The sequence below is a fragment of the Danio rerio genome, chromosome 1 (genome assembly GCF_049306965.1).
Source record: "Danio rerio strain Tuebingen ecotype United States chromosome 1, GRCz12tu, whole genome shotgun sequence".
Taxonomy (NCBI): Eukaryota; Metazoa; Chordata; class Actinopteri; order Cypriniformes; family Danionidae; genus Danio; species Danio rerio.
In genome coordinates, this window is record NC_133176.1 from 36,832,244 (window position 1) to 36,850,090 (window position 17,847).

A 17,847-nucleotide genomic window follows, 5' to 3' on the forward strand; every position below is an offset into this window, starting at 1 on the left:
ACAAAGTCAATTTGCACCACTGTAATTAAGGTCAAGAAACATATTAATAATGCTGTTATACAATTTATGACATAAATATAATGGCAATCATGTTTATGGAAGATTTATGACAGGTTACATTATGTTGACTAGGTAATATCAAGTTGTCATGACAAAGACAGTGGCAGTTTATGATGTGTTTGAATTGTCATATAGTGTATCCGGAAAGTATTCATATCGCTTTACTTTTTTTTTTTTTTTTTTACATTTTTTATGTAACATCCTTATTCTAAAATGGAATAAATTCATTTATCCGTCCTTATACTAATGTGCCATGTGCTTGACCATGCTTCAAATTTTGATGCCTTCGGGGTGAGAATGGGTTGGAATACTTTCCGGATGCACTGTAAAGATATTTCATTACATTTGCATTTAAAAGGATACAGCTGTGTGCATGAAACTTAATGACAGTATTTATAAGCAGGCATAATCTAATTTCTATCCATGATGTGTCATTCCTATGAACACCTCTTTCAAGTAAAGTGTTACCCAAAAAGAATAAAATATATAACGATCCTTCATGAATCCTGAAATCTGTTGCTATGGTAAGTATCATTAAGATCTCAACTGCCTGAAACAAAGCTTTTACAACACCTGAAAAGAATTTGCAAGGAGAAAATGCATGGATTAGGTCATTTCCATGTCACAGGAACCACTGCTTAGGGACCACTAGTAACATGTGCTACCCAGGTGGACAGCCCGGCACTGTGGACTGTAGATTTATTGTTGAATGGTAGCTACATTCGCTTTCAAAACAGCGTCTGGAAAAACAGGTGCAAGCTTTGATGCCTCCCACTACACCAAAATATTATTAATCCAATGTGAGGTTGTTGGTAAAGAGTGTGTACATCCTTCATTTTAAATCATACCAACAGGGATCTTTGATCATAGTCTTAACAAAGCACCTTTGACCTCTCAACCTGTAAATTTGTTACATCTTCAGCCTCCCTGTTATTAAACTGAATTATGTGTCAGACATAACAAATTTACTACAAGCTTAAAAGAAACATTAGTCTTTTTAAAATGTCAAGTACTCATGTATCAATTGTTGATCTGATGTAGCTTATGAAAAATTGCAGAACTTACTGGAATTTGTAAGTTTTCATTTAAAGTTGCAAGAACCGATAACAAACAATTACAAAGAAATGGCAAATAACACATTCAATAAGTGTAAATGATAATGAAAATTAATAAATCAACAAGACTTGTAAACATAAAACTTTAAAAATATACTCTAATAACCTTGTACGTACAACTTTTGTACATGACCAGCTAGTTTCAACCTGTAGAGTTGATGCAATAAAAAGGTACACATAATGCTACACATAGCTTTATACCTCAGTCATACATTTGGAAAAAAGCGGTGTAATTATGTCTTATACAGCATGAACAAACAATGTGCATTGTAAATCAAAGATGGAGAATTCTACCAGTTTAGACAGGATTTAGAAAAGTTACTCTTCCATTAACATAATCACAGACCATTAAATGGAAATTAGTTGAGTATTTTGTTTGTTGAAAGTTTTATTTATTTATTTATTTATTATTTTTTTTGATTACCTCTTACAATGACCTTTTATGTTTTCTTAACCTTCCAACAATAAAATCTGAACTGTATTTCATAAATCACAATCCAGCACTGTCAAAACACCCTTGAGTTCACGTGATTCCACAAAAATAATTAAAAGTACTGTTCACACTATAGGCCTGTAGTTTGAAATCAATATTTTAAGCAGCATAAATATAGTCCTATATAGCAGTTATTCTTAATGTAGTCACACATATACTAGACTGAATATGTATATAAATGTCCAGGATGTCAAAATCAAGTTTTTGTAGTTTACAAAAAAAAAAAAAAACTGATTATTATTATTTTTAAAAACTTTCACTTTCAAACATATTTTCAAAGGTCTCATTTTCCATGTTCAGGCACCTAAACCACATTTGTTGAATTAATAAAAAGCCAAAATGCATGTAAAAATTCACTTTTGCTGAAAATGATGCCTTTTCATGATGATTTGTGTCTCAAGAAACATCTCCATCTACTTTTTGTATAAATGTCAGTACATTTTTCAAGATTCTTTACTGAACAAAAAACTGATTTATTGATTTAAATATTGATATATATATATATATATATATATATATATATATATATATATATATATATATATATATATATATATATATATATATATATATATATATATGCAATTAGAAAGGAATTCACTGTCATTATGTATCCTTGTTGGTTAAATTCTATGTTTGTTGGTATATATACATAAAAAATATTCAAACAATAATATCTGTTGTTAAAGATGCCATAAAACGAATGATGAATACTCTGCCTTATGAGGATCTCAAACAATGCTGGTAATTATACGTTGCTTTCATTCTTGTCTTATCATGATTGCAATCTCTCTATGCTCAGTACTCCTGTTTCCATCACAGAAAATGTCTGCAACTACATGTCAATTTCAAGCAGGTGTTCTTTTTGCTTGAAATGATGTGACATGATGTATGAAATCTCCCTTGTGGGCAATAACATGGTCAGGAGCTTGTGACCTTTGCTCTTGCCAGCCCCCTTCATTTTCTTCTCCAAAAGATTCACATGCCCTGTGAACTCAGGGGACTGCATGCATCACTTTAGAGCATGATCAGCATGTGTGTGTGTTTGTCTGCAACGGCATAGTGGATTGAGGGTGAAAAAACAAGGATTTGAACCCTATGTAACCTTATATTAAGACAAAAACCTATAAGGGTCAAAATAACTAGTCACGGAAATAGAAAACTGGGGGATGCAACAACTTCAAAGCTACCTTAAAAACCCTGTGCATGGGCATTTTGTAGACTATACTATGTATAGAGACCTTATTTTATTACACACACAGGAAAAACAAGATGAATACTCTTGGCTCTTAAAAATATGAGTTTTCTGAATGCCTTATATGAGGCAAAACGATCAGAAATATTATTTACAATTGCCTTAAATCCTTACTGTTTGTTCCACACACAAAAGTGAGTTGTAATCATTTAGGTAAAGTTAAGAATAATAAAGGTCATCAAATTTATAAAGTAACAATCAGTAGCCTCGGGTATTAATTTTGTTTTGCCACCATGATTTCAGCTAAAGTTTTCTGTAGAATTTCACTGAAGAACGAAAAGTCAAGTCTGACAGCCCAATGTAAATAAACAGTAAAAAGTACTATTCTGGGTGAACTAGTCTTTAACATTACCTCGTCTTCCCTGGACTGCACATGTGCTTTTCAGCAGCTCTCGGTGTCGTCCAAAACATTACTTTCAGGAACGCGTGTAAAAGGCTTACAGTCGGTCACTCCCCCGAGCCCCTGTCTGTGCGGAGCCGCGTCCACGCGCGCGCCACCGCCAGCTGAAAGTTCCATTCTAACGTTTCCAACATTACGCGCAGCTTCACATCTGGACTCTCTAGTGCGCTTCACAAATCTGGCCATTTTCTAAGATTTTGGTTACTTATTTATACTATTCTAACGCATGGGAATACTAACAACTGGATTGTCCTTGCATTAAGAAGATTTTTTTTTTCGTTAAGTAAATAATTTGCTGTCTGAGATAAATGGACTACCACATAATCTCTGGAGATGACGTTCTAAGGAGTGCTGCGGATCAAAATCATGCAGGAATTTAGGAAAACAACCTCTCTCTAAAATAAGGTTTGCTTGAATGAACTCTGAATGAATGAATTGCTGCAACAACGTCTGCTATATTTAAAGATTAGAAGCAATTGTTGACTTTTTGCAGTTGCTAGTGGTTACGGCTGTGAAGCAGAAGATGGGTCGCTTTTACGCTCAGATTTGGATAATGCTGATGTTGATAGCAGTGCCCGTAGCGGTACAGTGTTGCCCGCGGCCATGTGCGTGCCACCAGCCCGTCGAGGTGCACTGCACGTTCCGCTCTTTACTCACAGTGCCTGCTGGCGTGCCCAAACAGGTGGAGCGAATGAATTTGGGGTAAGGATGAGTGTGCAGTGCCATGAGATTATTTTTCTTATACAATGCTTTCTCGTTTTCTACTTTTGATATCAACTTTCTTAAGAGAGCACTTTAATGCGCCCACTTAATTGATTAGCATGCAGTGCACGGTAATATGCTGAAACTGGATATTATCATTCGTTGTTTTTAGCCATTTAATCCAAGGGTTCATCTGTAGGTTAGCGGGAATTTCCCCTGGTGATGTTAAATGCCAGCGATATTTAGACATTTTACATGTGACTTACAACTATGTAGAATGGATTTGATTAAGGAAGACAGTTTTATTTGCAGTAAATTATATTACTGAGTTTTGGTTTGTATAATTGACTGTTTAACATAATATTAGTTGTTTTAACAGTAAAAAATATATACAAAATAACAAATTGATGTTTTAATCCACAAATCATGCAGTTGTGTACATTTCAACATAAAACACATAGGACAACTTGTTCTGACCATAAATGTAAGAAAATACAACTGTCCTATGAGCAAAGTCAAACTTTTAGGTTATAGCCTAGTTGTCTCATGACTGTATGTATAGCAGTGTAATTGCAGTTTTTTTTTTTACCCAACAGTAATTAAAATGTGTGGTTATACTGAAAATAACTTAAAAGCATACTTCACTAAATTATCTAACGAATAAAGGCAGTTGTGACCAAAATGCAAAACCACTGAAAGAAAAAAAAAAAGATATTTATGAATTTAGACTTTTTCATTATGTCTTTTGAAAACTATGTGTTGGTGACAGCCTGCTAATTTTGTAAGATTCTTAAATGCTAAAATGACATGAACCTATAGAGAAGATTTGTGAATGGCAGTGAAGTAACAACACTGATTATAATTTGTGACAATGATACCATTGGAATTTTTTCTTTAAGCAATGACTTGTTCAATTGATCAGGACATGTCACAAAATAAGTACCCAAAATATTAAATTGAACCTCCAAAAAAAGAATTGTAGCACAATTAAATATATTATTATCCCTTTCTTTTGTTCACTTAGGTTTAATACTATACATAAAATAACGTACAGCTCTTTTGCTGGGTTACGAAAAATGGAGCTTCTTTTAATGCATGGAAATAATGTGCATCAGATTCCTGATGGAACATTCCGTGACCTCATATCCCTTCAGGTACTGTCAAGTTTCTTCCTTCAGAAACCATTATTTCTGTGCTACTTTTTTTTGCAGTAATGCAACTTATATTTATGGAACAGCTTTTGCAATTAACTGATAACAATTTTAACACTGTTATATAATTGTAATATAAGTTAAGACAATATATCCATTTAAATGCTTCTTTCTCTTCAGATGCTGAAACTAAGCTATAATAAGCTGAAGTTATTAAGCAGACAAACCCTTATGGGTCTCTGGAGTCTCACTAGGTTGCACCTGGATCACAACAGACTTGAATTCATCCACCCCGATGCATTCCAAGGTCTCACAAATCTTCGCCTTCTCCATCTGGAGGGCAACCAACTTCAGCAGCTCCACCCGGCCACCTTCTCCACTTTCTCTGTTCTTAGACACTTCCCAGTGTCAACCCTAAAACACTTGTACCTGTCAGATAATATACTGACCACACTGTCACAGAAGATGCTAGCAAGCATGCCCTACCTGGAGAGCCTCTCCCTGCATGGGAACCCCTGGACCTGTGACTGTCGCATGAGATGGTTCAACGAATGGAATAAAAATTCACAAGGTCATTATTATCATAATTGACAATATTACTGATGTTCAATGAGGATATTCTAATTAGGGGAAAGTGATATTGTGTGATCAGTATTACATATTATTATTATTATTATTATTATTGTTGTTGTTATTATTAATATTGTTGTTGTTATTACAGAGCATTTCATTAAGTAATTTCCTTTCACTGAATGTTCACTTTTTTCTAACCTTTACTTTTTTTTTTTTTTCCAGGAGTGCTAAAATGTAAGAAAGACAAAGCCTATCCAAGTGGTCAACTATGCCCTTTGTGTTTCTCCCCAAAACAACTAAAGAAGAAACAGCTCCAAGAATTGGAGAAACCCACGTGCAATAGTCCCATCATCAGCATTTCTAATAGAGCCATTTCTTCAGAGGACACAGAAAGTGACCTCTTGACAATGGATGAATTTCGTCAACCCCTTGGCAATATTTCTCTTGGTCTGTCAGATGAACATGGACATCAAGTAGATTTGGAATGCCTTGTAATTGAGCCAAGAGAGCTTACTAGCATAGGCTGGGACTATGTTAACCAGTACCAAATATCAGTAAATTTGACTCTTACATTAGATTTGATATGTGGTATAGACAGGTCTAGTTATGAGAGGCTGTGGCGATTAATTGCTTATTACAGTGATGTTCCAGCTCACCTTCGAAGGGAAATAATGCTAAGCAAGGACCCTTATTTGAGCTACAGATATCGACAAGATATTGAAAGGGATGCTCTTTACTTCACAGGAGTAAAAGCCAATATTGCAGCTAACCCACCCTGGTTAATGCAGTCATCAATGGACCTCCAACTAAACAGACTTCAGTCAACAAGTAAAAATGTTCGGCTAATTCTCAGCACCTATATGACTGATGTAATGGAAAGAGAAACCATAAGAAAGCAGAGTCAAGGCTGGGTCTTAATTGAGTCCAAGAATGACACCAGAACAATGCAAGCTGCTGTCGTGGGAAGTCCTGCTAAAATAAACTGTACCGTTCATAGCTCAGGGAATGAGTCAGTAAAATGGATGCTTCCTGATGGCTCTACTATAGAAACACCTTATCGCAATAGCGAAAATAGGCTTTCAGCATCAAGTTCTGGTCTTCTTGAAATCAAGTCTCTTGATCATTCTGACTCAGGAGTCTACTACTGTATTGCACAGGTTTCAGACGACCTTACTGTCTTCCCTTTCCGCTTGACAGTGGAGGAATCCTCCAGCCCACCTCCTGGAGGTGAAGGAATAACTGAGCCAGTTACAGGATTTGCAGGTGAACCTTTCTCTCTTCCATGTGCTGCCACTGGATCACCTGATGCTGATATACACTGGATTCTCCCTAATGGCAGCATTGTTAACAAGTGGCTGAACATTTCCAGGATATCTGTGGCTTCAAATGGATCTTTGGTTATTCAAAACAGTCAGCTTTCAGACAACGGATACTATAAATGTGTAGCAGGAAACCAGCATGGGATGGATACTTTGGCAACAAAACTCATAATATCAAGGCCACCAGGGATACCGGCCTTACGGAAGTACTCCAGTAGCCCTCAACCTGCTGAGGGAGTTTCAACCAAAATAAATATCCTTATGACAAACGATATGGAATCGTCTGGGGATAATGAACCTGAAGATTTTTTGGCGAAAGCACTTGCAAAGAAAGTAGAAATACCAAATCGACGAAGGATCCCAAATATGGGAATAAGAGGAGGTCATCCATCTAGAAATTCCTGGAGACAGGCTTCTACACCAAGAAGGAGAGTAGGTACCCAAGTGATAGACAGAGCTAACACTGTAGATTCAAGAAGAAGAATTAGCATGTTAAAGAACCAAATAGACCCAAAACACTGGGCAAGCATTTTGTCAAAGGTTCGTAGTGGAGGAAATGATACAAAAGCAACTACTCCAAACTATGCTCAGACCAGTACAAACAAAATACAGGAGTCAGAGCAAAACACAAAGCAGTCAGAAATTGTTAACAAGATTGAAGGATCATCTTCAGAATTTACAACAACAAGACCACCAGTAAAGGATGCCACAGTGTCACAGATGCCCGATGGGGCTACTGAGTTCAACTTGGATATTAGGGCTCTGGATTATGAGAATACAAGACATGTTATATACCAGATAGCCTCTCCTGAAACTGTTCCAAATTCAGATTTGTTTACAGACATCACACAACCCACAGTTGGACCACAGATGACCCGATTTACTGTGGGAGATTCGGGGATTTCAAAAAGAGTAGCAATGAGCACTGTGTGGAGCACAACGTCATATGGAACCCATTTACAGGAAAACCAAAGCCACACAATGGATAGTGGCAGAGTAACTGAAGCAATTCAACAGTTTGATGGCAAATATGACGTAGAAAACAGAGTTGTGCAAAACCAAGAGCATGTGGGACAGGTTTATCAGAGAGGAACGGATCACAGTTTAGCATCAACCACAGTAAAATCCATTACAGAGCCAAGTAAAGAAACTGCTGTGTACTCATTAACTGAAACTCTAACTAAAATTAAGCAAGGACCACAAACTCTGCAAAAGCACATAACTCAAGAGAAACATGTCTCAGAAATTCCACTGATTCTTTCTGTGACACCAACCACCAAACCCACTTCAGGACGTAAAGCAACCTTTACTAATTCACTTAATGTTTCCTCCTCACATGCTAGGAACACATCCAGTTTGAGGAGGAGAAACGGTGGAAGACGTAGAAAGACTAATAGAGTTAAAACTAGGACAAACAGTTCTAAATCTTCACTATATATCACAGACATCACCCCACAGCCCAATTTTTCAAGTTTGGAGGTCACAAATGGACTTCCAGTTGTTACTAAGACAACTGCATCCTCAAAAACTAAAATAGAAACTCCACAGGCCAACAGTGTAGTGGCCAAGATTAATACTACTGTTCCAATAACTGACATTCAACCACCGTCACTAGGCAATATGACTCATGAAAAGAACACAAATTCATTATACAGTGGCAGGAATCGCAAAACTCATAAATCTCTATCCCAAGTAAAAGTATCTATGACAAAAGATAGACATTCATCTAATTATATGTCAACTGGAGAAATTAAAAGCACTACAGCAGTACCAGTTTTTCCATCAACTTTTAGTAATTTTAAAAAAGAACAAGAAAAACAAACTATATTGAATGGGGAAAAATTGGGTGTTTCCCACCATATTCCACCTCTGAAGGCAACCATTCATGAGGAGTTTACAACCATCCATGCCCCTGCACCTAAAATATTTGAAGAGACTGAACAGGAAATCATTACAGGAGAACCCAGTTTAGGACCAACATCAGACTACTTCCATGCACTATTGGACGAATTTCTAATTGAAAGTACAGTGAAAACACACAATCAACATAATCCAACAAAGCCACCAAAAATTATTTCACCAGATAAAGAGCTTGAAGGAAGTTTTCCCATGAAACAATTATCTTCATTATCCCCTAGTACCCAATATAACATTATCCAAAATAATTTGGATTTCTCACAAGGTCCAGCTACATCAGTCACTCCAGTTTTTGAGGCACATCAGAGTTCAATAATAGTACATGAAACAACAAAACCAACCAGGCTTCCATCTGTAAGCACTGATAACAGAGAAGTTACTGCTTTTAACATGCCAGTTTCAAAAGCTAACATACTTGCAACAACAATATCTACAACAGCCATCAAGCCTCCTACAGTACATACATATATGCTTTCCCCTACTACACCTACTTCTGAACCCATTTTAGGTGAATCATACAATGAAAATCACATTCCTTATGATGACAAAAACAGATTTGTAACAACAGGCCAGGAAAACATTAGTAAGGCAGAACTTAGCAAAACATACATAAGGGCAAGGCCTCCAGTCACACAATCTCCTTATCAATTAACCAGTGCCTCCAAGGAGACAGGATCTCAAGAATTAGGGAAAAGCATCCGCAAAAAGACAACAACAAAAAGACCCACAACTACACCACTTAACTTAACTTTAATAGCATCTGTACCCCTGCAAAAACTTCCTGGCAGGCTGGGTGTTCAGGGCAGAGGAAGCTCTTCTGAGCATTACACAACATCAGAAGGACTTCAACAAAGACCAACAGCATTGCCTGAGGGCAGAGGCCGACCTCAGATTACCAGCACAAACATAAGATCAGTAACAGCACATGCCGAGACTAATGCCTATTTACCATGTATGGCTGTGGGAAAACCCCATCCCTTCCTTACCTGGACTAAAGTATCTACAGGTAAGTCTTATACTTTTGAAATAACTTATGATGACATTTCAATACACAATATTCATGCATAGATTGAGGCATTGATAATGTAGCTCTGAAATAATTCTGTTTTCCTGTAGGAGCTAGTATCTCACAGAACACCAGGTTTCAGAGATTTGAGGTCTCCTCTAATGGTACGCTTATAATCCACAAGGTAATTCCTCTGGACCAAGGCCAATACCTCTGCAGTGTTCAAAACCAATTTGGAGAGGACAGGATTGTAGTTAATTTAATAGTTCTGGCTGAGCATCCTAGAGTGCTACAGCCTCGTTATAGAGAAGCCACGGCATACCTTGGACAAACGATTGAGTTTGAATGTCAGTCAAAAGGGCATCCGCAGCCTCGAATTACCTGGGTCTTACCTAATAAGGAAGTTGTACATTCAAGTGTACCTACACATGGCACTTCTGAACACATGATCTCAGTTTTACCTAATGGCACACTTCACATGAAGTCAATTAATCAGATGGATCGAGGAATTTATAAATGCATTGCTAGCAATGCTGCAGGTGCTGATGCCATATCTGTTCGGCTGACTGTTGCTACTTTGGCACCCATCATTCAGCAGCTAAGCCTTGAGAATGTCACTTTTCCAGAAGGAAGCACAGTCTACTTTAATTGCTCAGCCAGGGGTGCCCCTCCACCTTCTATTAACTGGATCACACCTGATGGCATGCAGCTTCATCCCTCACAATTTATTAATGGACGTAACTTGTTTGTTTTTCCCAATGGGACACTCCATCTTCATAGTCTCTCTCTAACAGATGCAGGGAGGTATGAATGCTCAGTTACTAATGTCATCGGCAATGCACGAAGGGCCATTATTTTGACTGTAAGGAAGTCCATGAAGTACTCAAGAGCCAAGATTACATTCTCATCTCCTCAAAAAACAGATGTAGTCTACGGAGGCAGGTTGCACCTGGACTGTATTACATCAGGGAATCCAGAACCCAGGATCATCTGGAGGACTCCATCTAAAAAGCTTGTGGATGCTCACTACAGGTAATATAAACACTTCACTGAAGCACATCTCCTTTGCAGGAAAGCACATTCTGGGTTTATATAAAAAGGTGCACATGTCTTCTGTATTCCTTTCTTTTTCCTCTCCCTTTGCATTTCTTTTGATTCATGAGGCTTGCACTTAGACACAGAGTTTCATAAGTTTGCATCTTGTTTTGACTGATCAGACATTTTAAACTTTGCATGCAAATTTAACACTCTAATTGTTCCTCTAACAGAAGGATTGTTTTGATAAAAAAAAAATGTCCTCAGAAGTGCAACAGTAAATAAAAAAGTAACATTTTACATTACATTGATCAAATTGCAGTTACTCGGAAATAATAATAATGCATCTGTATGTTTTTCTATATTTCAGTTATGATTCAAGGATCAAAGTGTCTGCTAATGGTACATTATCCATAATATCTGTGACAGAAAAAGAAGATGGGGAATACCTCTGCGTTGCTCGCAACAAAATCGGGGATGATTTTGTACCCTTTAAGGTCAGCATCATGGCAAAACCTGCTAAAATTGAGCAGAAGACAGAGGCTGATAGGAAGGTGATGTATGGAGATAACCTAAAAGTTGACTGTGTGGCATCTGGATTACCCAACCCTAAAATTCAGTGGGCACTTCCTGATGGTACTATGATTAACAGTGTCATTAAGTCTGAGCGCAATGTTGGCAGTCGAACTCGCAGGTATGTTGTCTTTGACAATGGAACTCTCCTCTTGAATGAAGTAGGGATGCATGAAGAGGGTAACTATACTTGCTATGCTGAGAACCAAGTTGGAAAAGATGAGATGAACGTGCATGTTAAAGTGGTTGCAGATGTTCCTGTGATTGTGAATAAGACACAAGATGTCATCAGGGTGCTCTATGGAGAATCTGTCTCTTTGCAGTGCAGTGCCAAAGGTGAGCCAACACCCCTTGTATTGTGGTTCTCACCCACTAATAGAGCCATCACTTCATCTTCAGACAAGTATTTTATACACAACAATGGGACTCTAATTATTAAGAAAGTTCAGAGATTTGATGGTGGGAACTACATATGTCTTGCCAGGAACAGTGCAGGGCAAGATCGCAAAGTGACCAGGGTAGAAATCCTTGTCTCTCCACCTGCAATTAATGGCTTCAAAGGCACCACAAACTCACTGAGAGTGTCTAGTGTTAGAGATCAGAGGAAACTGATCGATTGTGACGCTACTGGTACCCCTGCCCCACGAGTCATGTGGGTTCTTCCAGAGAATGTTGTACTTCCTGCACCATATTATGGCAGTCGAATGACTGTATATCGCAATGGCACTTTGGATATCCGTTCAGTGAGAATGACAGATTCAGGTCAGTTAGCCTGCATTGCTCGTAATGAGGGAGGCGAAACAAAGTTCATTGTTCAGCTCCATGTAACAGATATTTTAGACAAGCCAAAACTTAAGAGTCCTAAAATGGAGACATTTTTACTGACTGTGGGCAGGACTATAAACCTGAACTGTTCATTTGAGATTTCACCAACCCTACAGCTAACCTGGATCCTTCAAAATGGCTCCCCGCTTCAAAGTGGTGCACAGTTCAATAAATTCCTACACAGAGCTGATGGGACTTTGGTCATCAGTAATCCTGCTCTTTCAGAGTCAGGCACATATCGTTGTTTGGGACGCAATGCTGCTGGGATGGTTGAAAGAACTGTCACGTTAATTCCAGGGCACAAGCCAGAGATCAGTAACAGGTATAACTCACCTGCTAGTATCATTAATGGGCAGAGTTTAAATCTGCACTGCATGTCAAACACTGATTCTGTCCACCTTACCTGGACCCTGCCAAGCGGAATGATCTTAAACCGACCTCAGAGAGCAGGTCGTTATGCTGTTCTTCCCAACGGAACCCTTTCTATCCAACAGGCCTCTGTCCATGACAGGGGCTCATACACATGTAGGGCCTCAAATGAATATGGCAGCTCCCTCTTATCTGTCCCAGTCATCATTATTGCATATCCACCACGTATCACTAGTGGTCCGGCTCCTGCTACCTATGCCAAAAGAGGAGTTGCAGTTCAACTTAATTGCTTGGCCATAGGTATCCCCAAAGCAGAAGTAGCATGGGAGACCCCCGATCGAACACGGCTTATTGTCAGCCCCCAACCACGGCTTATTGGAAACAAGTATCTCCATCCTCAGGGTTCCTTAATCATTCAGAATCCGACAACAAAAGATGCAGGATTGTATAGATGCACAGCCAGAAATGTAGTTGGGGTTGACACAAAGGGTACTTACCTTTATGTGTACTGAAAAAATACAACCATCTACAGGTCATATGCCCAAGGAACTGCGACGTTAAGCTGAAACACAGCTTGATAGTAATAGCATTTGTCAATGTGAAATATAGAATGAAATCAGATCCATCAAAAATATATACAGTTGCATGGTCAGAATTATTAGACCCCCCTTTGAAATTTTCTTTCTTTTTTAAATATTTTGCAAATTATGTTTAACAGAGCAAGGACATTTTCACAGAAGGCCTGATAATGTTTTTTCTTTCTTTTTTAAAAACATTTTAAGATCAAAAATAGCCCCTTTAAGCTATATATTTTTTGATAATCTACAGAACAAACCATCGCTATACAATAACTTGCCTAATTATTCTAACCTACCTAGTTAACATAATTAACCTAGTTAAGTCTTTAAATGCCACTTTAAGCTGTATAGAAGTGTCTTGAAAAATATCTAGTAAAATATTATTTACTGTCATCATGGCACAGATAAAATGAATGAGTTATTAAAAAATGAGTTATGAAAACGATTATGTTTAGAAATGTGTTGAAATAATCTTCTCTCAGTTAAAAAGAAATTGGGGAAAAAATAAACAGGGGGGCTAATAATTCCGACTTCAACTGTATATAAAAATTGGTGCTATTGGATAAAAGTTTGCAGGTAAAATATTCCAGAATGTAAAAATAAAGTAATAATAATATGTTCTATACTTTAAAAGCTTGGTATGAGATTTTCCATGTTCACTGTTTGACAATGACAGTTTATGTCTAAATGTATAAATAATATATATATATTATATATTTGTAACCGTGAAGAAAAAACATAAATTATGTTTTCGGTTTTATGGAAGCCAATAATGCAGCATATTAAAAGCAGGGATACATTTGTTTTAATGATACTTCAAATTAAAAAAATAAAAATGAAACAAACTTATTATACAATAAACTTTCAAATTTAAGCACAATTTCTGACAAATAATCTGAAACAATAAAGGCTAGGAAAAGATGTCTAACGATTGCTCTAACGCATTGCATAATCTACATTCTCATGCAGCGCTTAAGAAATCAGGTTCAAAGTTGACGCGGTGCTTTTTTTGTAATACTTATTTGTCCAGTTGTAACATTTTAAATTATTTGTCTTTTCAAATGTACTTCTATTTTGCATATTTTTTAATAAAGATGAGTTTTAATAAAATAAAAAAATAAATAAAATGATATCCTCTCTGTACTTTTATTTCACTCAGGAAACCTCAAGTTTATCATTCATTTTGCAAAAAAAATGTGGGTGTGTCTGAGTATGGTCTGCAGGATTTTTTTTTTTTTTGCCTAAAAGATTAATGAATTAATATGGTATTTATTATTATTATTATTATTATTATTATTATTATTATTATTATTATTATTATTATTATTAATTATTATTATTATTATTATTATTACTATTATTATTATGTAAGCTATAGCTTAATTGTTTTCTCAAACATAATAAAGGCTCTCATTCGCTTATTTATTTTATTTATTTTTTATTTTATTTATTTATTTATTTTAAGTTTATTTCTATGACATATTTTAAGCAACTGTGTCAGTACTCATTTAAATTAAAGAGACAAACTCAAATTTTATTATGTAGATTATGTTTTCCCAAGATATTTAACTGTGTAAACCTAGATATTATTATTATTATCTTTATTACTATTAGTATTCATTATCAGCATAAGCACATAAACTAATGACATTATATTATGATTTTAAAATTATAGTAAATATTAATCACACTGTCTCTGCTGTAGTTTTTGTAACCCAATTGAATTGATTTATTTATTTTTTATTTTTTTTTTGTAGAGTGATAATGCAAAAATGTTGTCACTGTAATGCCAAATAATAAATTAAATGCCAAATAATAAATGTATTGGCAATGTTTACATTACTACAGAATGACTCTGAAATTAATCCGATCTCTCTTTTGACGGAGATCATTTCAAATGATGTGACTAATATTTTGTATTGAAGCAGATCAAATGAAAGATGCTCTCTAATTGATTGAGCAGCATAAATGGTTCATGACTTCAAAGAGCTGTCGTTAAAGGGTAATAAATGGACCCAATATTAAAACATGGGGATCAAGGGTTTCAAAACATGGTTTATGTTGCCTTTGACTTTGTCTGGTCTTTAAGTTTGCCTACCATAAAAGTCTGTGGTGTCTGGCAGTTAAGATTAGAGACAGACTTCCAACAAATCTGGGGAGACATGAATGTGTTGACAAATGTTCGATAGATGTTTAAACATAAAAGGTTGTACAGTGATGAGGCACAAGAATTGTTTTGTCTGAAGTTCTTAGAGATGATACAGCTAGCGTGTCTAAAGCCTGACCTCTAGAGGCAAGAAAAAAACTTTTTTTTTTTTTTTTCATTTATCTCAGTGTTTCCTTAGCAGCTCACATAGTATTTTCAATGCTTCGTTAAGACAATACAGGTGAATAGTGTGAATAATTATCACTACTATATTTCCTCCAAGAACACAATTTTTGTATGTCAAATTTGTCACAATTTTTTTTAATAATGCATCCATAAATATCTTAATATTTAGTATTTTTTTTTAAAAGTTCGAACGCTTTTATTTTCAATAGTTGCAATGTTTCTGTGCTTGTTCTGAATGTTTTTACGTGGGATATGTTCATACAAACAAGAAAATGAATATATATATATATATATATATATATATATATATATATATATATATATATATATATATATATATATATATATATATATATATATATATTCATTCATTTTCTTGTCGGCTTTGTCCCTTTATTAATCTGGGGTCGCCACAGCTGAATAAACCGCCACCTTATTCAGCACGTTTTTATGCAGAGGATGCCCTTCCAGCTGCACTCATTCACACTCATACACTACGGACAATTTAGCCTACCCAATTCACCTGTACTGCATGTCTTTGGACTGTGGGGGAAACTGAAGCACCCGGAGGAAACCCACACGAATGCAGGGAGAACAAGCAAACACCAACTTTTTTTTTTCTTGCTGTGAGGCGACAGCACTACCTACTGCGCCACTGTGTCACCCCATATATATATATATATATGCAAAAAACTTCTAAATACTATTTGAAATTTTCTTCTAAAATTAGCATTTTTCTCTGAATCGTGTGTAGGTTCAGAAATGTTGTTTTCATAGAGATGAAGTTCTTTTCATTGACTTTGAAGTGAAATAACTGAACATAAACATAGGAGGCAGAGAACAATACATATTTTTTTGAGAAAATTTCAGATGGCCTTTAGAGGTTTTAGCATCTGAACTCTTCGTGTGTATATATATATATATATATATATATATATATATATATATATATATATATATATATATATATATATATATATATATATATATATATATATATACAGGGAGTGTTGTCACCTCACACCAAGAAGGTCGCTGGTTCGAGCCTCGGCTGAGTTGGTTGGCATTTCTGTGTGGAGTTTGCATGTTCTCCCTGCGTTTGCCCTGGGTGCTCTGGCTTCCCCCACAGTCCAAAGACATGTGGTACAGGTGAATTTGGGTAGGCTAAATTGTCCATAGTTTATGTGTGTGAATGAGGGTGTATGGATGTTTCCCAGAGATGGGTTGCAGCTGGAAGGGCATCCATTGTGCAAAACATATGCTGGAGAAGTTGCCGGTTCATTCTGCTGTGGCGACCCCAGATTAATAAAAGGACTAAGCCGAAAAGAAAATGAAACATATATATATATATATATATATATATATATATATATATATATATATATATATATATATATATATATATATATATATATATATATATATATATATGAAACAATATATAATATATAATTCTTCAACTACAGGCACTTTTATGTCCTTTGATCATATATCCAAAAAAATATAGAATTTTGTTCAAACTCCTCCTAATTTGTCAGACTAACAATAAAACCTACTTTAAAAAAAAATACTACCTGTCTATTACATTTATTTTTTTATAATATTCAACCTCCTTTTAGGTGTCAAAATCACTGTTTTCACCTTGTTGCACACCCAGGTTTTAAAACTTCAAAAATGAGAATAACAATTTATATGATTATTTATCTGGTAAATATTAATGTATTCTATTATGCACTAGTTAAATAATTTAAATATCTTATAGTTATTAATGTGAGATTATTATCAATATTATTTTTGCACAGTATCAGTGTCATTTCCTCCACAACACTGTAACGTCACTTTAAAAAGTTTGGTGTGAAAGATTATTTAGGTGTTTTTTTATGAAAATAAACAGTGCCATCTGAGAACATGGTTAATTTAATTTAATTAGTTTAATTTAATTAAATTTTTATTAACAACAAGTAAATGAAAATGAAGATAAATATTGCTTGATAAGGAAATACATTTATTTTATTTCCAAACATGCTGTACTTTTGTAGATGTTTTTAAAAACCAAACAAAATTAAGATAAATAAGAGTGTTTTGTACATGAAAGGTTAGTATCAATTCAAAGGTAATCGGTGAAGCTGTTTTTAATTTTTTTT

General features: G+C 35.6%; 1 protein-coding gene across 2 annotated transcripts; it reads left to right on the forward strand.

Annotated features, from left to right (window-relative positions):
- The first annotated feature begins 3,438 nt into the window (after positions 1–3,438).
- On the forward strand, positions 3,439–14,097 carry mxra5a (matrix-remodelling associated 5a). 2 transcript variants are annotated; one of them, XM_001919109.9, is made up of 7 exons: positions 3,439–3,728; positions 3,817–4,025; positions 5,050–5,179; positions 5,357–5,747; positions 5,972–9,991; positions 10,102–11,023; positions 11,397–14,097. In XM_001919109.9, exons 2-7 carry the CDS (start codon positions 3,847–3,849, stop codon positions 13,303–13,305), a joined length of 7,551 nt encoding a protein of 2,516 aa, XP_001919144.4. In that variant the 5' UTR covers positions 3,439–3,728; positions 3,817–3,846; the 3' UTR covers positions 13,306–14,097. The 2 variants fall into 2 exon arrangements, with proteins under 2 accessions (XP_001919144.4, XP_005159985.2); XM_005159928.6 differs by having other exon boundaries at positions 3,439–4,025.
- Positions 14,098–17,847: the final 3,750 nt, after the last annotated feature.

What these genes read in the sequence shown, in the direction of transcription:
- mxra5a (XM_005159928.6), top strand. Translation starts at nt 3,847, where the DNA reads ATGGGTCGCTTTTACGCTCAGATTTGGATAATGCTGATGTTGATAGCA. An exon ending in ATGGAATAAAAATTCACAAG is followed by an intron (nt 5,748 to 5,971) that starts GTCATTATTATC and finishes TTTTTTTTCCAG; the next exon opens with GAGTGCTAAAATGTAAGAAA. An exon ending in CTGGACTAAAGTATCTACAG is followed by an intron (nt 9,992 to 10,101) that starts GTAAGTCTTATA and finishes GTTTTCCTGTAG; the next exon opens with GAGCTAGTATCTCACAGAAC.